At 41.2% G+C, this 27,409-nt stretch overlaps 1 protein-coding gene across 2 annotated transcripts in view; it reads left to right on the top strand.

Moving 5' to 3' along the window:
* coro7 (coronin 7) overlaps positions 1-27,409 on the top strand; it is a 157,193-nt gene that overhangs the window by 40,805 nt on the left and 88,979 nt on the right. For both annotated transcript variants that reach the window (XM_052131344.1, XM_052131343.1), the window contains exons 8-9: positions 12,395-12,478; positions 12,606-12,688. In XM_052131344.1, the coding sequence (XP_051987304.1) occupies positions 12,395-12,478; positions 12,606-12,688 (167 nt within the window). The remainder of the gene's footprint in view (positions 1-12,394; positions 12,479-12,605; positions 12,689-27,409) is intronic.

Raw genomic sequence — 27,409 nt, 5'->3', positions numbered from 1 at the left:
TTGCATTCAGAACAACAATTAAACCTTCATTGTTCTTAAAAATAAAGGTTCCAGTTTGAACCAAAGGGTTTTTCAGCCTGATGTCATAGGAGAACCATAGAAGTTCTTCAAAGAGCTTTTTATTATTTGGACCTTTTGAATAGCATATACTGTATGTACTGTTGATTAAAATCCCCAAAAACCAATAAGAACCTATAATGTACAATGATATCAATAAACCAAAATATCTATAAAGAAGCGGTCCTGGGTTCTTTTGGCACCCTAGAAAAGAACTGCTTTCAGTGAGCTGAACATGCCCCAAAAGTGCTAATTGTGGGTTAAAACATCATGTTTTGAAAAGATTATTGCAAATTAAGTCTTCTTTAAATTTCCATCAGGATCAGGATGGTCTCAGTATTTGACAAAAATGATGATATTTCATTGATGACATGTAGCTCTTGGTAGATTAAAACTGAACAACTGTTTTTGATTTCCAAATTGCAATCGCTGTGACAGATGATGAGGTCAAATATGACTGAACGATGATCTTATAACACCATGTAAAAAAACATAATGTAATACATCTAAAATGATGTCTTTGCGTAATGTGTAAGTAATGTGTTCAATCAAAACCAGCTGTTATTAAGTATGAATTTTGAATATGATGATATTGTTGTCAAATATTATTATTTACTGTATTTGGACCTTTAATTTAAACTTTGAAGTGGTTTTGGTAACTGCAGTAGCTTCTGACAAATGATCCAAAGCTCATGTTATATCAGTCAGGGAATTTCATTGCCAGATAAGAAAAAACAAACATGCTAGCATTGCCAAGTGACGTGCTAAAACATGCTACAAATGTGCTAGCAACATGTTAACACATGCTAGCATCGCCTAGCGAAGTGTTAAAACATGCTACAAACGTGCCAGCAACATGCTAACACATGCTAGCATCGCCTAGCAAAGTGCTAAAACATGCTAAAAACGTGCTAACATCATGCTAACACATGCTAGCAACACCTAGCAAAGTGCTAAAACATGCTAAAAACGTGCTAGCATCATGCTAACATGTGCTAGCAACACCTAGCAAAGTGCTAAAACATTCTAAAAACGTGCTCTAGCAGCATGCTAACACAAACATAACACCTACAAGCTACCATCATGAAAAACACATGCTAGCAACATTCTGTTACCATTATTTTAGTGCTTAGCAACAAGTTATAAAATGCTATGTGACGATTTTTGAATGGCTTCCTAGGAATCCATTGTTTCTATTTGAAATGTTAATCACGGCAAAAAATTGCGGCAGGAAATTTAATTTGATATGCAAAGGCCTTAAGAAAAACCTTGCTTTTTTATGGATTGTAGGAGAGTTGGGTTGTTTGAAAGCTCCATGTCGAATCACTTTGACAGGAGGTTGCAGTAGCATTGATGACCGATTTGAGGTGCGACTGGAAAATCGATGAACGAAGTGAGATGGTTACACAGAGAGGAAAATATGAAGTTGCAGTACATTTTTGAGGGCTGCTCTTTACTGATCTCTCTTCTGCAAGCATATGAAGTGCAGAAGAAGAGGAGAAATGAAGATTGTTCCCATATGTGCTTGTAGACACCTGATAGTCCTCTCAGTGGGTGGATCCACATTCTCTGTGAGTGACACAGCTGTGTGCACCGTCTGTTGAACCTCTTAGTTCCACAGGGCTCAAGGTTCGGCCTGCTTTTGTTTTCATTGGGAGCCAATCTTTTCATAAATCTCGGCTCAGCCAGAAGCTGACTTTGAGGTTTGGCTTTGGCGTTGTTCAAGGTGTTTTTGGTGTTCATTTTGTCATCTCTGATTCTCCTAGGTGTTTTTTTTCTCTAATGCCTTCTGAAGGGTTTCTTTTTACCGTATGGCTGTGTCTCATATTTGGTCTTTACTCATTTAGCGTGAATTAAATTCTGTACGCTCTGAGCTGTTAGCTGTGCTTTGTTCCTCTGCTAAAGTAAACGGCACTCTTTGGCCATTCCACTCTCACATACACACTGTATGTGAATGTTTCTAAAGGTACAGGATGCTTGGGCAGTATTGAGGCTGTTGCCAGTACAAATCGAGAACTGATTGGAGATCAGCAAATTTCCCAGTGTGCTTGAATACTGAGTTTGAGTTTGAGTCGCCATCTTTGTTTTCTTCTCTTCCATTACAAATACTTGTACTTGCTATTACAGAAGTGTGGAGTTTTAAAGATAAAACTATGGATAACCAGCAACTTTCTGGTCACCAGCCGACTCCTAACAAGCACTCTTATCCTTCTCCAGTTCTGCACTTTTAATAAATGCATCGAGTTTCCTCTTGAACTCAAGTCTTTTGTGCGGTTGAAACCAAAAGCCGTTTTCATACATCAGTCTGTATGGATTTTTGCCTGTTTTTCTATGTACCTGGCAAAAACGATGGAGTCACCACACTTGAAGGATGTTCACCCAGCTTTTTTACTACATCGCAAATAAACAAATAACAGAAAAATAACATAAAATGCCAATTATTCTGCAGTTAAAAGAGAGTGCTTACAGACCTTAAAGAGCTGTTGGACTTGGCTAATTGAAACGAAACATGGCCCCAACAAGAGAGTTGTCAATTGAAGCAATGGAAAGATTATAAAACTCCATCAAGAAGGAAGAAGTTGGTTGTTTCCAATCAGCTGTGTCTTTGGTGCAAGTATAAACAAAATGGGAAGGTTATAAAAGGAAAACATACAGGTGATATGGGAGTGGTGGTGGTGTAGTGGGCTAAAGCTCATAACTGGTAATCAGAAGGTCGCTGGTTCAATCCCCACAGCCACCACCATTGTGTCCTTGAACAAGGCACTTAACTCCAGGTTGCTCCGGGGGGATTGTCCCTGTAATAAGTGCACTGTAAGTTGCTTTGGATAAAAGCGTCTGCCAAAATGGCAAATTGTAAATATTCAGTGATGAATCATGAATCTGCACTGGTCAAGGCGATGAAGCTGGAACTTTTGTCTGGTGCCATTCTAATGAAACCTATAAAGATGACTTCCTGAATCAAACAATCACATTTCACCATTGATTTATGATATGTTGGTTGCATGTCAGGTAAAGGACCAGGAGAGATGGCAACCATTACCTCAACAGTCAATGCATAGGAGTACATTTGAAAGTCTGGACACTTATTCCATCGATAGAAAATAGGTTTGGTGACGATGAAGTCATTTTTCAGGATGATAATGCATCTTGCAACAGAGAAAAGCGTGTTAAAGCTTTTCTTCAGGAAAGGCATATCAGCTCAATGACATGGCCAGCAAACAGTCCAGATCTCAATCCGATTGGAACATTTATGGTGGAAATGGAAAAAATTGGTCCACGAAGATGCTCCATCCTTCAAAGCTGAACTTCAACTGCTATTCGAGAAAGTTGGAACCAGCTTGATGGAGAATATTGTTATTCATTAGTGAAGTCCATGCCTCAAAGAATTCAGGCCACCATAAAAGCCAGAGGAGGAGCAACAAAGTACTAATTGCGATTTTTATTTTTTTTTTCATCTTTTTTTCCTCAACAATGAGTGATTCCATAATGTTTTCCTCTACTTGTTCTGGGAAAAAATATGCCATTAATTAAAATAATGTAATTTTATTTGTTTGAGGGATGTTTCACGAAGCCAGACTGTGCCATATCGTGATTTGTTTATTTGCTACGAAGTAAAAATGCTGGGTGAACATCCTATAAATGTGGTGATTCCATCATTTTTGCCAGGGGTTGTGAACACGCTAGATGGCCTTTGATCATTGCGCCATGTCTCTCTGGGGTTTCCTTTCAATGTCTCACACAGTAGAGTCCCTGTGTCAGGTTATAAAGAACTTCAGCTTTTAAAAGCATGTCTCGAGACACATGCGTTTGGTTCTGTTCGTTGTGTTGCATCTAACGTCTACTATAGAGCGTTTTCGGAAGTCTCAGTTTCCGGTGGAGGAAAACACTGTTCCAGTATGGATGGGAGGGGTAAACAGTTTAGTGTAGACGTTGTCTTATGGTGCTTTTTCTTCTTTATTATAAGTTTCTTTGGTAACAAAAAACCAGAAGGTAAACGAATTGTGAAAATAATATCATAGCTGAAGGTTACCTACCTGTATACCTTGACTGATTGATTGATCCCTTTGCCATCAATGAAAAAGACTCGCTAAAGCAGCATTATGTGGTATACACACACGTGTGAAAAAGATAAGTGTGCCGTACACACACTCACTTGAGGTCCAGATGTCAGCTCAAGTTGTTAGTGGTAGAGAGTGCAGGCCTTACACCCTTCATGTGCGCAAGTGTTTATTTGGTAAAGAGAGCCAAACTGAATGATAAATAATTATGTTTAGCGTGTGCTCTCTCTCCCAATCTCTCTCTCTCTGTCTCTCTCTCTCTCTCTTTCCGCCTTCTAACCACAGCTGCAGAAACACTCCTAACCAATACTCATGACATCATCATCAAAGATCTTCATCTGCTAAACATCTTTGTATGCATATTTGTGGTTACAATGATATATTTTTTCTTAGCAGATATTTTCTTACCTATGCAGCTAATAAATATTTCAGATCAAGATAAACATGTATGCATCTATAATTATATATATATATATATATAAATTATACTTGTTTAAAAAAAATCAGTGCGACTTGTATGTCCAAAACTGTCCAATTCCTATTTGGGTACACTATATATACCATCTTGCAATGAAGTTATCTGCATTTATCACAATGTCTATGAATTGGTGCAGCTGCATTAATTACTGAAACTTGATCGGTCACTGAATTAATCACTGACAGATGAACATCTCAAATGATGAATGGAAATTGACATGTCATTATCAGTTATCATAGTGTACCAAAAACTGAATTGTTCCACTGGCATTCCTGTTCCGCGTTATTACATTTGGCTTAAAGAGGGCAAATAGAACCAGGAACAAGAACCACAGATGGAAGGTGATGGATTGTAGTCATGGAGCGTGAGTCAGCTCGATATACAATCCTGTTTTGATGGCTCTTAGTTTATTCTTTTCATGAATGCAGGAGTGAAACTCTGTGCCAGTGTTTTATTCCAGGCCGGGCCTGGCCAGAGTTTACTCTGAGTGATGCAAGCACATCGTTGCTTCACACTAGCAGGTCAATCAGAGGCTTTTCCATGATGAATTCACTGAGGGAGGATGAAATGGACAAAGGTAATGGAAGGGTGAGGTTGAAAGTTCAGAGGCTGTGTATGATGTTTGTGTGTGTTCTTCAGCCATCTTTTGGAGAACCATCTGCAGACTGAAACAACAGACAAGGGACTCTTGCATCTTTGTTGGATCCATATGTTGTCTCGTTCTCTCTAGTTTCTTCCTTTGATTTGTCTTTCTTGTGGGGCCACACCAAGGAGGTCTATTCTACCTGGACAAAGATGTGTTTACATGTCTCTGACATAGAGTACAAGTCATAAGTCTTTGAGGTGGACTCCAGGTCAAGTTTCAAGTATTTGTGGTACAGTCCAGATCAAATCACAAGTCTTTGAGGTGGAGTCTAGATGAAGTCTCAAGTCTTTGAGGTGGAGTCCAGGTGAAGTCACAAGTCTTTGAGGTGGAGTCCAGATGAACTCTCAAGCCTTTGAGGTGGAGTCCAGATGAAGTCTCAAGTCTTTGAGGTGGAGTCCAGGTGAAGTCACAAGTCTTTGAGGTGGAGTCCAGATGAACTCTCAAGTCTCTGAGGTGGAGTCCAGGTCAAGTCTCAAATCTATGAGGTGGAGTCCAGGTCAAGTCTGTGAGGTGGAGTCATGGTCCAATCTCAAGTGTATGAAGCTGAATCCAGGTCAAGTCTCAGGTCTGTGAGGTGGAGTCCAGGTCAGGTCTGTGAGGTGGAGCCATGGTCAAGTCTTTGAGGTGGAGCCATGGTCAAGTCTGTGAGGTGGAGCCATGGTCAAGTCTGTGAGGTGGAGTCCAGGTCAAGTCTGTGAGGTGGAGTCCAGGTCAAGTCTGTGAGGTGGAGTCCATGGTCAAGTCTGTGAGGTGGAGTCCATGGTCAAGTCTGTGAGGTGGAGCCATGGTCAAGTCTGTGAGGTGGAGTCCAGGTCAAGTCTGTGAGGTGGAGTCCAGGTCAAGTCTGTGAGGTGGAGCCATGGTCAAGTCTGTGAGGTGGAGCCATGGTCAAGTCTGTGAGGTGGAGTCCAGGTCAAGTCTGTGAGGTGGAGTCCAGGTCAAGTCTGTGAGGTGGAGCCATGGTCAAGTCTGTGAGGTGGAGTCCAGGTCAAGTCTGTGAGGTGGAGTCCAGGTCAAGTCTGTGAGGTGGAGTCCAGGTCAAGTCTTTGAGGTGGAGTCCAGGTCAAGTCTTTGAGGTGGAGCCATGGTCAAGTCTTTGAGGTGGAGCCATGGTCAAGTCTTTGAGGTGGAGTCCAGGTCAAGTCTGTGAGGTGGAGTCCAGGTCAAGTCTGTGAGGTGGAGTCATGGTCAAGTCTTTGAGGTGGAGTCCAGGTCAAGTCTTTGAGGTGGAGTCCAGGTCAAGTCTTTGAGGTGGAGTCATGGTCAAGTCTTTGAGGTGGAGTCATGGTCAAGTCTTTGAGGTGGAGTCATGGTCAAGTCTTTGAGGTGGAGTCCAGATCAAGTCTGTGAGGTGGAGTCATGGTCAAGTTGTCTGTGAGGTGGAGTCATGGTAATGTCTCAAGTGTATGAGGCTGAATCCAGGTCAAGTCTCAAGTCTGAGAGGTGGAGTCCAGGTCAAAAGTCTATAGCCGCATTTCCACTGTCACGCTAAATGAGGGAACGCAAGTGTCTGCCAGGGCTAGTTGCGTTCTTACTGTCAATTCCGGGGCTTAATTGGGCCTCCTCATGGGTTTCCTCAGGGCCAATGGCCTTTGGCCCGCCAATTACCTTTTGACTAAAGAAGGCCAACTGGGGATTGAGGCGTGGTCAATGTCAGAGGCGGAGTTTAGTGAGATACTCCTGCTGCTTTTCATTCAATTCGTATGTGGGATATTCCTACTTGTACTCTCTAATCATAAAGTAATTATATTGCCAGATGCTAGGAAAATGACATTTAAACAAACAAAATGCAACACTCCCTTTAGCTTGAAAGGGGTTTCACTGTCACCAGTGACGTCTCCTAGCAACCCAATAAACAATTCTGCTATGCTAGCATTTGTGCTACAGGTGTAAGATTATCAAAAGAGTTAAATTTATCATGTTGTGTGTACACCTGTCTCTGCGGTCTGCAAACGTTTATTAAACAAGCTTTAATATCTTGTAATGTATTAACTTTGACTCATTGATCGATATAATTTAATAAAAATGTTTATCCCTATCTCTCTGTGTGCCGACATATTTGTGTGACTTCACGCACCTGCATCTCAGTGGAAAAAATTGCGAACACATTACAAATCTGTTAAGATGCACAATGGACAAAGTGATACCCAAAGGAAGAACTTTTCATTGGCCTACTGTTGATGGAGAGACAAATCGGGACACCAGGGCAGTTAACGTTAGTTGTCAACTTTAACTTATCTTGCTAGCTAGCTAATGTAGGGTAATGTTGCAGGGTTTTTGGCCTGATGGTGGAAATGCAGAGCAGTTTCGGTCTGTCGGCTAGAGGTCCGAGGCTACTGGCCCCGGCTGACCAGTTTATTGCCCTGGCTCGCATTGGCCTGATAATGGAAAAGCAGCTTATGAAATGGAGTCCAGGTCAAGTCTATGAGGCAGAGACCAGGTCAAGACGCAAGCCTGTCAGCTGGTGTCCAATTCAAAACACAACTGTTCGAGGTGTTGTCCAGGTCAAGACAGAACTCTTTGGGATGAAGTTCAAGTCCAGTCTCAAGTCTTGTAAATAGAGTCCAGGTCAAGTCTAAAGTCTTTTAGATGGAGTCCATGTCAAGTATTAAGTCTTTGGTAATCTTTTTCTATACAATACAGGTTAGTTTGTCAAAGAGTAATCAATTTAATGTATTTTGTTTGTTGTTTGTAATACATATCAGGTCACATGTCAATTGTTTAGAGACTAAGTCAAATCTCAAGTTATTTATTTTGTGTCGTCAGATCCGGCTCCGAATTGTAGCGTAACCAAACATCCACCCATCTGCAGGAAATTGACATGGTAGATTGTCATTGTGCATGATAGGTAGTCAGCGAAATTGTCTGCACACTGCATTTTGTGTAGCAAGCGTAGAAAAAAGTCCTATCATTATCGTTAATATAGTTTGTCTGGAATCTTTTGCTGTAAGTGATTATAACAATAAAGAGTGTTCTGGGATACTTGCTCTACACATCCTCTACCCTGGGGTGGAAAATATTTGGTCCTATTCCAGCAAACATATTCAATCTTGGATAAGATCCAAAGACCTCCATACCTTCCATGTGAGGACCGATAAAGTATGATATGGCCCAAGAGCTACGTCTCCCCTGAGGGATATATATTCAGGTATGTTTTTATGAGATAGCCCTATGAGAGTGGTTTTATGCACTGGGTATGTGCAAAGTTGATAGATGCCTCATCACTGGTTGGCTGTGAACTTCAAACCACAGCCAGATACACCAAGAGATAGAGAGACTCAGGGTGTCTTCATATTAGAACTTTTTGTGGACACGTCTGTCTGACGCCAGAGTTTGGTTCCTTCTGGTTAGAGGCAAAGATGTTTTTCGAAGTTGAGTGTGCACCAAAGAACAGCTGAGTTTGCTTGTCTTTCCAGTGTTACTGGTCTGGTTTATGGTTCATGAGGATCCAGTACAGTACACAGTTGGTTTGAAAGTAATCCAGCATAATTTATCAGCGGGAACCACTATTGATTATGTATAATTATCCTGTTATGGTGTAATGAGTTTCTAATTGTTGCTTGTCTCTACAGTTACTGTCTTTGTTGAGTAACTCATTGCACCTCGTAATTCATTGCATCTCTTGCGATGCATCCGAGTCATTACTGAGCTACAATGGCAAACAGCCGCCACTAGTACTCGTTGTGATGCCAGATGATATTATGTTTTACTCAATGGCAGTACAGTTGTACTCATGGTGGTACGTTGATGACACAAATGTATTGTGGCTTGAATCCAAATAGTACAATGTGAACTGAGCTTACAAAGGAAGGGCGAGGTGTTCAACTGAAATGCATTTGGACATAACAATCCTGTTCTTTTTACAACAGTTATGGGTCTATTGATGGTAGTATTTCTCGTTTCCACTTAATATATGTGTATGTGTGTGTCCAAAAACATGTGTAGAGATAAGATTCCATTCTTCTGAAATCAATAACTGTACACTTCCAAAGTCTGATGTTTAATAAACTGAGCTGACTCCTTCCTCTGTAAGCCTACAACCCATCCAATCAATACTCAAGCTTGTGCTAAATCAACTAAGTTTTCTAAGAAATTAGTAAACCATCATGTCTGACTTTATCAAGATGTATGTGTGTTAATGAGTGTGTTTCAAGGTATCCTTCCTTCCTTTCTTTCTTAATTTCTTTCTTGCTTGCTTTAAAGCTTTCTATCAAGATTTCTATGGAACTTTCAAGCTTTTCCTTCCTGACCACTACCTAACCCTAACCCCTTTCTTTCAACATTTCTTAACAAAAAAAAAAAACGTTTTAATTAAATTTGAAAAATTCAAACTTTAAAACATTCCTTGAAACATTATTTCAAACTCTCTTTCAGTCTCTCTTTTGAACTTTCTTTGGAACATTTCTCAAACGTTCGTTTGAACATTCTAATTTGGAACTTTCTTACTCTAGATCTTTCTTTTGAACTTTAATCTGAACTGCCTCTCTTTCATGCATTCTGTTATTTAAAACTGGCTAGTTTTCTTTTAAATGGTTGTTGAGGCTGGACCCAGGCAATCCTCATTCAGCCAGTAAATCTTTGGGCCCAAATGGAGCTGAAAAACTCTTAATGCATCATGACACATTCGACTTTGGTTTGGCAGCTTAGTGACACACTAACATTTTTCTGAATGTAAAATGTCTTGATGTAACCTGCACACACAGCTGCTTTGGTGTTTGTCTTGTGTGTCTCGTGGCGGGGAACGCACCTGGTCACCACATCTGAGACTGTGCAGATGTGATGTTGGTTCTGGGTCCAGTCACATTTATAATGAATGACTGGCTGGATGGTAACTGAGATGCAACGTCTGAACGAGTAGCATTATGGAAAATGAATGTGATTTTTTTTTTTTTCTGTTTTTCTTTCTATCTTTGTTCCTGGCAAACATGAATGTTTTGGGTTCTCTCAGTTATTTCACAGCATGCTCCTGACACATTCTGAAACAGTGCTGTATTGTCAGTGTCGTTCTTACATAAGTTCAGAGATAAACAGACTTTGCATGTGTAACTTTAGCATGTATACATTCAATTATTATACCCTGCTGAAAGACCAGCATTGCCCCTTTTGGCTTAGCTTAACCAGTAAGAAGTTTTTGGCAACCATCTAGACCAGCACCAAACCAGCCAGGAAATTCAAGAAGGTTTGAATTCATGTTAATGCTATAATGCCAGAGGGGATCGGGCTCCCCCAGATGAGCCTGGTGTCCCCCAAGGTTATTTTACTGCATAAACTTAATATTTTATAGAGTTTTGTGTTCCTTGTGTCACCTTTGGCTTGCTCACTGAAGACATAAAGACAATCATTTTTAAGGATTTTCCAATTACGCTATTAATTTAGCACATTCAGGACTTCACAGCATCATTTTCTGCTACTGCATAATGTTCTGTAAAGCTGATTTGAAACAATGTATGTTGTGAAATGTGCTATACAAATAAAATTGACTTGACTTGTTTATTCAGGTTCATCCAGGAGTGTATAACCTATCTTTGATCATGCAAATATATCACATTATGCACAAATACACACTCACATATACAATACTTCCATTAAATATGTCTTTAACACGTATCAAATGCACTCAAACATCTTTTCCCAGCGTTTAAACAGCATTGAATCAGTGCTATAGTTTACGGCAAATTTTAAAAAGCATTGCGACGATGTCAGAGTGATTTATCTGTCGTTCAGAGGTCAGATGTCATTCACAATGGCCCCTGCACCCCTCACATAACAGACAAGCCCTGATCTGTCTCATATCTCACAAAGAGATCTTTAAAGGACAGGAAGGGGAGTCTTGTCAGTCGTTCACTCATCAGGGTACTCTCTAGTCTGCTGTCGGGACATCTGAACACTTGCCTTTAAAGATATCCCAGTTTCTCTTGATCTCTCTGTCTTTATACTTTATATAATGTATTTTTGAGAAATTACTTGAAGCAAGATCCAAATGTAATAGTTTTCCACACCTGTAAATGGCGGGTAAAAGAAGTTAATTTACTATAAATATTTTTACCGGTCATGAAGTTATGTGATGCTAGTAATGTCAGCACGTTAGAATTTGTGCAAGTCTCAGTTCCCTTTAAAGTTACCTGCCAATTGGTTTTATTTACTTACCAATGCCAATTTTACATTTGGCACTTGGTGAGTGTTCATTTTGGACCTTAACATCAAACATCTGTCTGTTGGCCATTTAATGTCACTCTTTAATAATTAGAACAGTTCACTTTTATGTTCGTGCAATCAGGTCGTCTACGAGTCATTTAGTACCAGGTTCTCCACAAACTTGCAGTGCGTGATTGGTGAGGGGCGGCACTCATTCGACCGCGCCCTAAGCCCGTCTCGAACGGCTCGCCTCGCCGGGCCCTCGTGGACCAATCAGAGTCCCGCTACACTGCGGTATCATTACGTTTAGGGGGGATTCTGACTTAGAGGCGTTCAGTCATAATCCCACAGATGGTAGCTGCGCACGCACCAAATCAGCCAAGCCATGCACCAAATGTCTGAACCTGCGGTTCCTCTTGTACTGAGCAGGATTACTATTGCAACAACACATCATCAGTAGGGTAAAACTAACCTGTCTCATGACGGTCTAACCGCACCGTTGTCACGAAAAGAGAGCTGAGCCGGAAGGCAAAGGTCAGTGTTTGTTCCTACCCTCACCTATGGTCATGAAGGCTGGGTCATGACCGAAAGAACTAGGTCGTGAGTACAAGCGGCCACAATGGGATTCCTCAGAAGGGTGGCGGGCTTCTCCCTTAGAGATAGGGTGAGGAGCTCAGTTATCCGTGAGGAGCTCGGAGTAGAGCCGCTGCTCCTTTGCGTCTAAAGGAGACAGTTGAGGTGGTTTGCTGGCCGCCTCCCTAGGGAGGTGTTTCAGGCACGTCCAGCTGGGAGGAGGCCTTGGGGAAGACCCAGGATTAGGTGGAGAGATTACATCTCCACACTGGCCTGGGAATGCCTCAGGGTCCCCCAGTCAGAGCTGGGTAATGTGGCTCAGGATAGGGAAGTTTGGGGCCCCCTGCTGGAGCGGCTGCCCCCGCGTTCCGACTTCGGATAAGCGGTTGAAGATGGATGGACTTTTATGTTCGTATCACTCATATGTGGCTGTTTGTTTCTCTGCAGTGCACTCAAGGCCATCAAGGTAATAAAGACTCTCGTATCCTCTGGGTTAAAGATGACAACTTGCTCACCACTGGCTTTAATCAGGTAATGTTGGTATTCTCTACATCATCCTATAGTTAAAATGGGAAATTGAAATTGTATGGATGTGTTTGTCCATTTTCTTATAGGTTGTCTGGCTAGACTGAAGAAGTGTTTTTGTGTGTGTTTGCAGGTGCGTCAGCAGGAAGTGAGGCTCTGGGACAGCAGGAAGTTGAGCTCGGCTCTCAGCTCCGTGTCATTGGCCACCTCCAATGCGTGAGTCAAAATGCAGATTTATTTAGTGTGCTCTAGATTAGATGGAAGGCAAAACATCATATAATGTGTAGTTCTTGTGCTTTCAATGTAGCCAAGGGTGAATATAATTGACAAATCACTCCTTTTTGTTTTTATTAGCATTTTTCATACTGTCCCTACATATTTAAGTATATACAGTGTGTATATATACAGTACTGTGTGTGTGCACATATATACAGTATATATATATATATATTCAAAGCTTGGAACTCTTGACTCTGATTCTGGTGGCACAGGTCCAGGCAGGGCTGGCTGGTAGGCACGTGGGCAGCACTTGCATGAGAAGGCCTATGTGCTTTAGCGTTACTCCAAACACGAACATTCCTGTTTACAGAAGCAGCCCTGCAGGGCCAGAGAACAGGCTGTGAGATGAAATGTGATGTTTACACTGCTCTGTTGTGGCACTACTGTTGTTGCAGCTCTGTGTTTCTTCTCTTGTGGACAGCAGGGCTGCATACGCTGCGGTTCAAGGTTCCATTCGGCCATAGAGGTGCGTGAGGAGGTGCTTACACAGGCGGGGAATTAACGGTTGAAAATGTTCCATGCCTTGTGCTAAGACACAGTTATTCTGTCAAACCCTTTTTCTAGTTTGCAGCAAAAGGTCTGGGGCTTATTGTAGCATAACTACATAAGAATTGGCCACTTTGAATGGAAAAGCCGTCTAACTGACATGCAAAACCATCACTCAGATTTGTCATTACATGTCGTTTTGGGACAGGATTACCTGAGATGTTTTATAGCATGAAATAAGACCAGAGTGCGGAACGAAATCATTTATATACTGGAATAATTGCAAAAAAATGCGGAAAATATGTAGAGAGATATTGTCCTCACTAAGTAAGTATAGTGTTCAAAACAAAAACTCAAAACACATCATATAACTAGATGCATGCTTCAAGCGGGCGATACTTGAGTTTCCAAACAGGTGTCCTGAACACTTCACCATCTGCCATTGATCAGAGCAATATTTAAGCTTTTTGGGGAATCAACATACGAATGGCTTACTTATAATTAGCGCTGTCAATTGATTGAAATTTGTAATCAAATTAATAACATGAAATGCTGGTTAATTATTCAATTATAAATGTATTAAAAATATGATAATTTAGATCATTAAAATATATGACTTTATTGTGGCAGACGGGCAAAGCATTGATAAGACGATACAAAAAGTGGCTTTAGACGTCGAGATATTGTTTGATATTTGTATTACTGAACATAAGCCAGCCATTGGCCTAGAGTCCACAGCAATACATTTTGCAATGTAATTCGTCAATCTGTCTGAGGTACAGTAGATTTATTATAAGAGCTTGTATAAGGACACATGCGTCAGACGGATGCTTTTGGAGCGTCTCACATTGGTTGCATAATAAACACAAAGTTTTTAAGTTGCTGTGTCAAGTTGAACATAGTTTGAAATTTAGAAAAACACGTTTCGAGTTCCCTGCATTCAGAGTTGCGCTCCGTTCAGCTGTGCTTGAACAAAAGAACGTGTCCTCATCTTGTGCCGTCACTAGTGAGGTGCAAGCCTAGTGTGGTCTGTACAGCTGCACGTTGCCTATACAGCTGGAGTTTCACTTACTGCCCCCTGCTGAAAACAGGTGACACTGCAAGCTTTAATTGCTCTGATGGTTGGAATATTCCTTTATACAGTCCGCAAATGTGATTAATTGCACATATTTTTTGTAACGCGTTTGTTTTTATATTATGAATCGCACTGAATGAAGGCTTAAATTGATACACTTCCTTATAATTGACTCATTAAGTACATTAAGCTAGGATAGCTGTATTTTAACATTGAAAAAAATACATATTTCACCTTTAAATAATTTCAAGCTGAGGTTTTCAGTGGGGTTCAGGTCTGGAGATTGGGATGACCATGACATGGTCTAGATCCGGCGATCCTCCATCCACACCTTGATTGACCTGGCTGTGTGGCATGGAGCATTGTCCTGCTGGATAAACCAATCCTCAGAGCTGGGAACATTGTCAAAGCTGAAGGAAGCTAGTGTGCTTCCAGGATAACCTTAAATGTGGCTTGATTCATGCGTCCTTCACAGCCTTGCTGAAGCGCACCCCCAGATCATCACCAATCCTCCACCTTGTCCTCTAATAGTTAGACGGAGACCTGGAGAGGCCTTCAAGCCAGTGTCCCGCACCCACTGTTTTACATTAAAGCCAGCTTGTCATGACATATAGATGGTAAATTCATAAATTTGCACATTAAAATATGTTCTCAACACTCATAAGACCGATAAACAGAGAGTGTGATGTGCATTATTTTTTGGGGCAGGTTATGTAACAACTAAGTCATCTTTCTGCTTTCAAGTCAGAAGCAATGTGAGTCAGAGAGGTTCAAAGACCCCAGAAGATCCCCGGACAAACGGCAACACTATTTCAGTAAAAAAGGGGTGCAAGAAAACCCCTAGAATGGAATGCGCTCTCAACAGACTCCTTGTTTGCATGACATTTTACAGTTTACACAGTAGGGCCCTAAAAACCTACATCTCCTCATCCAGTAATAGCTCACCCCTTCGGTTAGCCCTCATTTCCTCTGGTCACCTGTATAACAGCCCCTCTGTATGGCAACAAAATCCCCCTCGTAAAGAACCCACAAATACTGTGCGCCATTGTAGAAAAATTACCAGTCCGTGAATATTTCACAGGATCAGGGAAGCCCATTTCAACAGCCAAACTATGTGGCCATTGATTTTATACGATCGTCTGAACTGAAAATGTGTCCAGAGCCATGGCAGAATTGAGCCAACGCAAGGTAAACTGCTGCAAATGAGCTAACGCCCAGCTCAAACAGACTTTGTGTGGGTTTTTTTGAGTGTGGAGAGTGGTGAAGAATTTGGGTTGACAGAAGAGAGCGTCAAGCATGTGGTGTCAAGCTGTCCGTGGCATTCATACCATAGAGTTTCTTTCAAATGTTTCTTTCAACATTTCTTTCATGTCAGCACCACCATAGAGAGTAGCTAATATTTCAGGGCACTCTTAAAGTTATAGTTCATCCAAATATATATATATATATATGCTTTTTGTCTGCATATATATTTTGATTTGGCACAAGTTTTTACACCGGATGCCTTTCCTGGCGCAACCCCCAGTGGCCGGGGTACTCCCATTCACACATGTACGGGGCAATCCGTTTCCATGCCATCCCAAATCTAAGACTTTATTGAGTTCCATGCCATCCCAAATCTAAGATTTCCATGCCATCTTAAAGTCTTAGATTTGGGATGGCATGGAAGTCTCCAATCACTTAACCTGCATGTTTTATGGACTTGTGGGGGAAACCAGAGCACCTGGAGGAACCCAGGCAAACACGGGGAGAACATACAAACTACACACAGAAAGGCCCTAGTTGAGCCGGGACTCGAACCCGGGACCTTCTTGCTGTGAGGCGACAGTGCTAACCACTGAGAAATAATATATTGGCAATATAAATAATAGTTTAATGATAAACTGAACCATAAACACAAAGAGCAGCTGCCTCTCTCGAACCATCGTCACCGGCCGCCTTTATCCCTCCCGCGCCCCCATCAGGCTGATTGGGGACCGGGCGTGCGTTGTTCCAGCCCTGCCCCGCTCTCCATTTTTCTGGATTTACTATTATATTATATTGTTTTTCACATCGCTGTTGGGTGACTTTATGCCACTCCTGGCACAAAAATTCAAGCATCTCAGCTTTGTTTGATGGCTTGTGACCATCCATCTTCCTCTTGATCACATTCCAGAGGTTTTCAGTGGGGTTCAGTGGGCACCAATACAGGGTCTTGATCTGGTGCTCCTCCATCCACTCCTTGATTGACCTGACTGTGTGGCATGGAGCATCATCATCGATCCGCCACACTTTCCATCCTCTTATTGAGCTCAATTGATTCCAAATGATTGATCATCATTACCGTTGCTTCTCTTCCCCACTTTAGCCCTCACTTTCTTCATCTGCCTCTATTTTTAACTGCAACTCCAATCTTGGAGTATTTCCATCTAAAAACATTTTCCAGCTCATATCAGAGCGGATGGATTGAAAGCTGATCCTATGTCAACATTATTATGCTTTTTTTTTTATGGGTTTTTGTTTTTAATGATTGCCGGCTCGGAGCCCGTTTTCTCTGCGCTTAATTGCCTTGTCCAGGACAAACTGGAATCAGGAATTCAATTGGGAAGAAAATGCAATCACCACTTCGCCTAACTAGCAGAAGAAAGTAATCTTTTGGAGGCTAGCCATTGAGTGGAATCTAAAACTGTGTACCATAATGAGCCAAGAGAGATAATGCTTATAATCTGCAATCTACTTCCCCCGTCCAGATCGTAATCTTGGTCTCTGGTACTGCTCGCAAAACAAACTGCTGACTCTTACCAGCCAGATAATCACCTTATTAACACAGAGACGTAATCACAGCACAATTATGTTTTATTGAGACATACTGACGAAAACTACCTTTAAGACTTTCACAAGTGTTTCTACAATGGTGACGCATACAAGTGTTTAAAGCCCCTATAAAATTGCATGACGAGTGCAGTTGTCTTTATTGTGTTGATGAAACGGGAAGTCGAGACGGGACTCGTACATTTTTTTATGAGTAGCCAATAGCCATTAGTTTAAGTCACATGCATAAATCATAATTTCCTACTTGCTGGTCCTAGACAGCATTTGATTGGACAACATTTTGGAGTGCAAGATGATTCATAAATTGTATTGTTTCCCTCCGAATGAGAGACCGTACATTTGAAATGAGAATTTCTGCCTAAAGATCGTTTGGGCCACGTCCACTATAATGCGTTCTAGTTTGAAAACGCATTAATTTAGCTATGTTTTCGCCTCTAGAACGATGTTTTCCTCCACCGAAAACATAGTGTTTCCAAAAAGCTTTCGATTACCGCATACTTTGGAAAATGATGATGTTAGGAAACTGAGATTGGAAGACGGATCGGCGTGGATGTGGCCCTGGTTAAGTAGCATACAGATGGCCTCATAGCATAGTCTCATGTGCCATTTTTGGCACTTTGTTTAGTTGTTTATAAATCAAATGGATGGAGATTATTTTATATAATAATGTGTTGCAAACATTGAGATTTGGAAGGAAAGATCGTGCTGCTAATCCTTCTCAAATGGCATTTTTCTGGCATTGTATAAATGAAAATGGCTACAAGAAACTGCTCTCCTGTGGCTCATAGTTTAAAGCTAGTACTTATCATCAGAAATTACCCTTATGTTTGCTTTGTTTATTACCAATTTTATGGTTTTGGGTTGAGATTTATTTTGTGGCCAAACGTTGTGGTGCGATTGATCTGTAATGAGCTGTTTCTCGGAACCAAATGGAAATTGGTCCCATTATGTATGTTTGTTCGATACTGCAAGCTTGGAAATGGATTAATCAGGCTTTGGGCAAATATCCTAAAGTCCTGGATTGGGCAACTTAAAACTCAAGTACTGTGGTTTTACCATGTTTTATTTTGTTTTGTTTTTTCGAGAAGGTACCACTGATAATGCAATAGTATTCGTACATACTATGTAAATACTATGGTGCATGAACATTGTGCTCACTCTATACCCGCAGCCATATAACCCTGCAGCTCTTGCCTGGTTGCCCACTAAAGCTAAGCAGGGTTGAGCCTGGCCAGTACCTGGATGGGAGATCTCCTGGGGAAAACCAAGGTTGCTGCTGGAAGTGGTATTAAGGAGGCCAGTAGGGGGTGCTCACCCTGTGGTCTGTGTGGGTCCTAATGCAGTATAGTGATGGGTACACTATACTGTAAAAAGGCACCGTCATTTGGATGAGATGTTAAACCGTGGTCCTGACTCTCTGTGGTCATTAAATATCCCAGGACACCGGTGTAACCCCAGAAATTCCCCCCATTGGCCCCTATCTATCATGGCCTTGTATTAATCTCCATCCCTGAATTGGCTACATCACTCACTCTACTCTCTCCCACCAATAGCTGGTGTGTGGTGGGCGTTCTGGCGCACTATGGCTGCCGTCACATCATCCCTATGCTATGTGAAGCGCTTTGAGTGCCTAGAAAAGCGCTATATAAATGTAAGGAATTATTATTATTATTATTATAATACCATGAGTCATGGTCATGAAAAACCTGGCAACAGCAGGTGAAGTAATGGAACTCAATAAAGTTTTAGATTTGGGATGGCATGGAAATCTATAGTGAATATAAATTTTTTAGGTTGGTTCTGCTAAAAAATACTGTAGTTCATTGGTTAGAAATGGTTCTTTGAAGTTAATTCTCTTTAAAATTATACTTATCAACTGGAAATGTCAGTGGTGTTTATTGATAAAATAGTGTGGTTTTACCACCTGACACCATTACTGTGCTTGCTAGAGGGAAATGGACTTGTTTTTCTCATTTTGCATCCCCCATGTTATGTTAGATCTAGATTGGACATGTTTTGGGAAAATGAATGAGTGATTTAATTGCTTTAGAATAAATTGGTCACTATACTTGTTTTCCATATTGAACCAGTTTTTATGGCAATGTGGAGCTTGCAGCATTGTACACCCCCTGACTCTCTCTGTCCACACCCCTACCTCATAAACATAATTATAATGACTTTAATAAGACCTTCTGGCCCGGTTGCAATCAGCAAACTTTACAATTTGACTCAATTGCAACCAGCTTTTTGAGTAAACATTGGCAACGTTGTGGTGACTTGTATCCAATCCCAATTCAGATCTCTGGGGACTTTGGACAAGTCAAGGGGTGTACTAGGCAGCCAGCAGGGATATTGTTGAATGCTATGGGCTCTGTAGCTATTAACAAGCCTTACATTTGTTTTTAAATGTGTTGCTGTAGGGGAATGGAAGTCTGAAGGTTTGGTACAGATGCAGCACAACAAAACCATAAACTCTTCAGGAGGCTAACGTTTCGCCAACTAATTGTCTACATTTGCTTCAGATATCCACAAACGTATGTTTCCAGGCGTACTACTAACATGCAATCTCACAAATCTCACTCCAACTGGGAAACATTTGAGATGTTTTAGCATTCCTCACCAACTCTGATTTAACACAGGCCTCCCGAGGGCTAAACTGTGTCCTGACTAAACACATCATCTGTCTGTGGAGTTATAACCGAGAAGCAGTGTTGGAGAGTAGCTTAAGAAAAATAGCGCCGTTTTCAAAACAGTTTCTCTTTTACAGTTACAGACTACTTTTTACAAGATTAAGTGTAGCATGGCAGAACCGTTGCTGTTCACTTATTTGCCGTTCACGCCGAGCGTGTTTTCGCATCTTGTTTTTTTTCACAATGCAAACATGCGCTAAATGACCATCTTTGAGCATTGCACCACAACTCACTATATTTTCCGCATCTCGCACAGGAGCATTTTTTAGATGCAATATCAAGTTAAAATGTACTTTTATGCCGCATTAAGATGCTGCGTTCTATATATTAGTTGTATTTAGTGTCAATTGATTTTCAATTTAAACATGCGCTACATGGACGTCTTTTAGCGTTGCACTATGTCTCGCTGTATTTTTATCATCTTGTGTAAAAGGATCCCATTTTTAGGTTTGAAAAGAACTTCAACTTTTAAAAATGTGTCTCAGGACACAATACAAATCCACCCCCCATGCCCCCTTCCGGATCATTACATTTTCCCTTCCCTCTCGGGCCACAAGGGGCCCCCTATATCTATCTAATTGACCCGTCGTTAAGCAACTAACCCCCTTGGTTATTGTTGCTAGCTCTTACAAGCTCTGCAGAACTCCTCATTTGAAAGAATAGGAGATTGCCATGAACAATGCAGTTTTTTGGCATAAACAAAATGGATAATTTTCTTAAGTGGGCTGGAGTGACATTGGAATGAATATTTATCTGAAGAAAAGCGTTATTTGATTGCGATTACACCTCTAATAAATTAGTGTAAGTGAAAATAACTGTTATAGCGTCTCATAACACACTCTCTTTGATGCTGTGAACTCTTTATTAACTGTCACCTTTACTAAGACTTGAATCAATACGTAAATGAATTAATGCCAAGTTGTTGGCTTGGAGCAATTGTAGGTGTCCTGATGTTATACATGCTCATTTGGGAATGATGAATGACACACTTCAATCCATAGCATCACTTAAAAATGACTTAAACACACAGTACTGCCATAGGCTGTCAACGTAAAAAGGCAAACGCTTGTCAAAGAAATGGTGGCGGGGCAACAGTTGCTAAGATCGGATTGGTTAGAAATGCTTTTAAAGCAGGGCTTAGTGAAGGGTCGGTTGAGCCACAATGTATGCCTGAGTCTTACTTGCAACTTTTATTATTAATTAAATACAGTACAAATAGATCGTTTTTTAACTTAAGATTTTCAAGCTATTTAAAAAGCTATAGTGCCAAGGTTTCTTCACATTATTGCCTAGATTAGAAGACATTGAGGCCTGAAGCTACAGCTCCTAAGACTCTTGAGAGAAGGATGTGTCATAGCTGTTGAAAGTAAGCTGAGAGTGTCAATTTATGGGTGGTGAAGCAGGCCTCGCTCCTGCTGTGGATCTCCATGGCTCTTTCGTGTTGAGTAGTCTCTGTGTTTAACAGGGTCTCCCGGGCTTGGGTGGGGCTGTTTGTTTTACTTGGCTATTTGTTCTGCTCCGGCTATGGCCTCGGCAGGGCTCAGGCATCTGCTGTAATCGATCCAAACTCTCTTTAATCAACCGGATTGGGGTGCCTCACTAATAAACGTTCTGCGGCATACTACCCCCCCCCCCCTCCCAAATCAAACCCAGATGAAGCAGCCAGGCCTGGATCACCAGCAGCTGCTCTTGAGTACCAGCTCTCCAAAGCAAGGGAAAAGAGGGGAACATTGTGTTTACGTTTGGCGTGTGTTGGGCAGGCTATACAGTAGTTTCATTTTTCTCCCTCGGTGCTGTCAGTTCATTTTTGTTTGAGCTACTTTGCGTAGCCTGAGCCAGACCGGGCAGACAAACTCTCGCACTGTGGTCACTTTCAGATCTAGTTGACAAGGTCACGATGGGACTCAGATCCAGGTGTTGAGGCGAAGCAGTCCCGATTTTGGCGATTTACAAAATCGACTTTGGGGCAGTGGTTGCTTAGTGGTTGAGGCTCAGGGTTACTGACCAGAAGGTCGGGGGTTCAAGCCCCAGCACCACCAAGATGCCACTGTTGGGCCCTTGAGCAAGGCACTTAACTCCAGGTTGCTCCGGGGATTGTCCCTGTAATAAGTGCACTGTAAGTCGCTTTGGATAAAAGCGTCTGCCAAATGCGTAAATGTAAATGACTTAACGACTAGTCGACAAATTGTTCGAAGTGGCCGTTCGCAATGAATGCATTCTTGTAAACATCTGAGATGGGTTTTTCCCCCATTGACTTTCTATTTAAACATGCTTTAGACGGTTGTCTTTGATCACTATGATGCGATTAATTGTTTCAACGTTGCGAGCAGGAGTTGCCACATTTTTATGAAGCCATGTTAAGTTAAAAACAGCTCTGCTTTTAAAAAGCATCTCGAGACACTTACGTTTTCTGCACTCCTTTGTACTATACCTAGCTTTTTTTAAACACATAAACGGCTTTCATGTAAACGTCCCCGATTTGACGCGTGTATGGAACCTGAAATATTTCTTTAAAGACACAACTTGTCCACACAAATTGTCTAAGCATCAGTGTGCTAATCAAAGCACCACTGCTAGAAATATCACAATATCAAAAGATATTTAAAACAAAAATAGCGTACTCAGACCCTGACGCCAACTGGTGTGTTGACACTGGGTCAGTGCAATCTGTTAGTCATTTCAAGTCTTTCTGCAAAAAGAAAGACTTTGACAGCAATTGGGGGTGATGGGAAGAGGGGCTCCCATTTTTTTTAGGAGTCACGGCCTGTAGAGGTTTATGGTTTACGACTGAGTTGGAATAAAATGGGACGCCAAATCCCGCCCCCCATATGGTAATATATAGCATTTAGATCCTTTCTGCAAAACATGCGTAAGCTTTGAAAAATGTGTGTGTGTTGGGTTGGGGGGTCGCTCTGTCTGCTCTTTTTACCTGGTGACCTCCATGTAGAGACAAACTCTAATGCAATGGGATCCCAATTAAACAGCCTATGCCGAAGACTAATAAAGACTTCTCAATGCTTCTGAAAGAGGGATGTGGAAATATCTGACTGGCTTTTAAAATATACCATAAATCCCCGGTGACTTTGTATCCAGCCCTCAAGTTTTTTCAAAGCGTCTCTGTTATAAGCCCCATTTTGCACCCCTTTCCACTATTTTTTAACCAATGTGGTTTTAATTAGGAACTCTGTCCTCTTTCCAATCACTACGCAGTTATTTTTCTTACGTGGCATTTTAAACTCATAACGCCCTAATGCCTATTATTTATTAATAGAGCATTTTGTGGGATTGTTCAATATCGTTCCATCCATTTTCAACTGTCTATTAAATGGGTCAATTACAGTATCAGCTTTCTCATTTATAGTAGTGTGTTCGAAGAGTCTCACAATGAAAACGTATATATCATCATCTCCCTGCCGCCCGATATAGGGCCTTTTATAGCCATGTGTTGAAATCATCTGTGTTGATGGTGGCACATTTACTCTACCTCTTGTTTTCCTACCTTAAGTTTGTAATTGGCATCCATTCTGAGGCATGGAAGTTTTTTAAGGGGGTTGGGAGGAGAAATTGGGAACCCAGGTTGATTAAATTGACAGTGATATCCCATGGTATTTTTTTTATACCCAAATTTGGAATTCCCAATTACCGATGTGCTCTTAAGTCCTCATGGCGGTGTAGTGACTCGCCTCCGGGTGGTGGAGGACGAATCTCAGTTGCCTCCGCATCTGAGACCGTCAGTCCGCGCATCTTATCACGTGGCTTGTTGAGTGCTTTACCATTGAGACGTAGCTTGTGTGAAGGCTTCACTCTATTCTCCGCGGCATCCACACACAACTCACCACGTGCCCCACCGAGAGCGAGAACCACATATAGCAACCACGAGGCGGTTACCCCATGTAACTCTACCCTCCTTGGCGACCGGGCCAGTTTGGTTGCTTAGGAGACCTGACTGGAGTCACTCAGCACGCCCTGGATTCGACTCCAGGGGTGGTAGTTAGCGTCTTTACTCGCTGAGCTACCCAGGCCCCCAATACCATGGTATTTTAATAATGGTATTACCGTGGTACTTCAGTGAAAAGATCTCATCTGTTGCTGTTACAATGTTACAGTGATAGGTATGAGATTGCAATACCATGGTACTTGGATATTCCATGGTATTACCACGGTACTGCACATTTTTACAAGAGGGACACTTTTATTCGTGCCAATGCCGAGGTGGTTTGGGCTATTTGTTGAACAGCAGCCCACTCTATGCGGTCAAGACACGGCGTGAGCGTGTGTTTCACAATAGTGTATGGTTTCAGTGGACACTAACCGCTGCCAGAACTGAGTGCCACTTTAACAGGGTGAACACATACACACACACATTCATACATCATACACTTGCACTGACTACTATTTATGGCAAAATGCATACTTAAAAACCTAAGCAAATTTTATTTCATTAGGAAAGTTTGCAACATGGAAAAAATATCATATTCAGTCAAGACAATTACGTATATGTAGTTGTATTAACCCCTGTTAGAAACATCTTAAACCAACTTTGCTGGTCTTAACTGGTTTAAGCTGGTCTAACCAGCTGGCCAGTGCATAAAATCCTTCTAAAACCAGTAAAACTGACTAGTGTTAGTAGGCTGGTAGACCTGCGATAAGCTGTTTTGTAATGCCACTCTTTTCCTGATTCTGGAATTGATATTATGCTAGAAGGATCTGGATATGCTCTCTGGTAGATTGCCAAACTGGATGCCATAAAATGGTCCTTTCTCATCTATAAATGGCCAACGTCAAACTAAATTACATACAGCTGCATACATTTGGAGCTAGCAGCGGCTGACCATAGTTTTCCAACTTTACCAAAAAAAAAACATTTTCTACCATTTATTCTTTCATTGTTGTTCAGATTCATTAGTCCATGACGATCTGTCCTTGGCTGTTCCTAGTGCAATGTTCATTGGACGTTCCTCAGCAGCTGCTTATTAGCAAAAATGTTCCACTTCGCTTCTGACAGGAGGGCACAACGTCTGACGTTGGGACGTCAAATCTCTGGCATGGTTCATTTCTCCATAGAATAACAGAGACAAATTAGTGTCAGGTGAATAGCCGCTCTGGAGATGTGATGGGCCTTTAGTCTGTCAGTCATTAACTGGACCGTTTATTGGACACACTTGCCCATCATGACTCAATGGCATTGGTCATTAGGCCAGACATGGGCAATACCCTGTGCTTGTCTTTGGACATTTTACTTGACTGATTGCAGGCAGTAGTTTGGCCATTTCTATAAATTCAAACAGCTGAAATTAGGATGAAACAGTATGCACAGTGGGATAGGCAAAACATCTTCACCTGTAAGGTTGTCAGTACAATGACCACAAGTTGTGAGATAGCTCACCCAAAAATGTGTTTCACAGAAGAAAATAAGTGATACAGGTTCTGATCGACATGAAGGTAAATGATGAGAGTATTTTCATTTAATTCATTTATTGGGTGGACTATCCCTTTAAGAGTTACAGTACAGCTTTAATGAGATTCCCAACTTAATCTAAATGGGATTGGTTGGACGTGGGTTGGGAGGAACACATTTCCTCATGTTGGGAACGAGGAAATGAAAAGGTGGAAAGGAACTTGTCAAAGAACAGCAATAGTGTATTTATTTAGAATTTGTCTCTCTCTGCCTTGTTCTTTATGCTTGAAATGTTGCTATACAATAAATTTGAATGCAATATACATATTTTGCATTACTCATAAATACACATTACAGAATCATCCATATTCCACAGTGATTATAGTCTACCCCCATGTTTTATTTTATTAATGCTGCCAGGTTTGTTTTCTTGGCAGTAATTTTTTGCTATAAGTTGTGTTTATCTGGAATGAGACCCCCAAAATTGGCTCACAGTTGTCATAAAAGAAACACAAGTCTTCTCTTAGATGATCAGCTCATGATAATTATATCAGAACTCTTCTCAGATATGATCAGTTCATGATTTTCACATGACAACTATTCTCAGACATGATCAGCTCAAGATTATGACATCAGAACTTTTGTCAGAGATGGTCAACACATGATAATGACATCAGAAGAACAATTCTCAGACATGATCAGATCAAGATTATGACATCAGAACTATTCTCCAATATGATTAGCTCATGATTTTTTACATGAGAACTGTTCACAGAGTTGATCAGCTCATGATTCTGACATCAGAACGTTTGTCAGAGATGACCAGTTCAAGATTATGACTTCAGAACTGTTCTCAGGTATGATCTGCTCATGATTATTGTATCTGAACTATTTTCAGAGATGATCAGCTCATGAGTGACATCAGAACTTTTCTCAGAGATGATCAGCTCATGATTCTAACATCAGAACTGTTCTCAGATATAATCAGCTCATGATACTGGCTTCATAAATGTTCATGGATATGATCAGCTCTTGATTATGACTCCAGAACTGTTCACGGATATGATCAGCTCATGATACTGGCTTCATAACTGTTCATGAATATGATCAGCTCTTGATTATGACTCCAGAACTGTTCAGGGATATGATCAGCTCATGATACTGGCTTCATAACTGTTCATGAATATGATCAGCTCATGATTATGACTTCAGAACTGTTCACGGAAATGATCAGCTCATGATACTGGCTTCATAACTGTTCATGAATATGATCAGCTCATGATTATGACTTCAGAACTGTTCATGAATATGATCAGCTCATGATACTGGCTTCATAACTGTTCATGAATATGATCAGCTCATGATACTGGCTTCATAACTGTTCATGAATATGATCAGCTCATGATACTGGCTTCATAACTGTTCATGAATATGATCAGCTCATGATACTGGCTTCATAACTGTTCATGAATATGATCAGCTCATGATACTGGCTTCATAACTGTTCATGAATATGATCAGCTCATGATACTGGCTTCATAACTGTTCAGGGATATGATCAGCTCATGATACTGGCTTCATAACTGTTCATGAATATGATCAGCTCATGATACTGGCTTCATAACTGTTCATGAATATGATCAGCTCATGATACTGGCTTCATAACTGTTCATGAATATGATCAGCTCATGATACTGGCTTCATAACTGTTCATGAATATGATCAGCTCATGATACTGGCTTCAGAACTGTTCACGGATATGATCAGCTCATGATTGTAACATCAGAATTGTTATCAGACACAGTATGATCAAGAGTGTAAAAATATTTGGCTGCAGGAATTTTTATGGACTGACAGAAATGGTTTATCTGCTGGGCCTCTAACTCCATCTGCACCCTTCGGAAGTCGCTCTTTCAGTTTTGCCTCCACGCCTAGAAAGCAAGCTGACTGAATAGAGTTTGAAGAATGTGTTGGAGCAAGGCTGGTTCGCCTTTGACCTCTTTATGTGAGCCTAGCATGCGTCACTGCTGCTGTGTGCTCTTGCACCAAACAGCTGTGTTGTGGCTTACATCATATTTACACACCCTATGAGGTCTTTTCATATACACAAACAAAAGAAACTATTGCTTGAATTCTGATGCAGCATCTTTGTTTAGTACCTTTTAGAAATCAGCAAAGTGCTTTTGTGTTGTACAAAG

The sequence above is a fragment of the Xyrauchen texanus genome, chromosome 8 (assembly GCF_025860055.1).
Source record: "Xyrauchen texanus isolate HMW12.3.18 chromosome 8, RBS_HiC_50CHRs, whole genome shotgun sequence".
Classification (NCBI taxonomy): domain Eukaryota; kingdom Metazoa; phylum Chordata; class Actinopteri; order Cypriniformes; family Catostomidae; genus Xyrauchen; species Xyrauchen texanus.
Note: the sequence above shows the minus strand (reverse complement) of the source record. Positions and strands in the feature narration are given on the sequence as shown.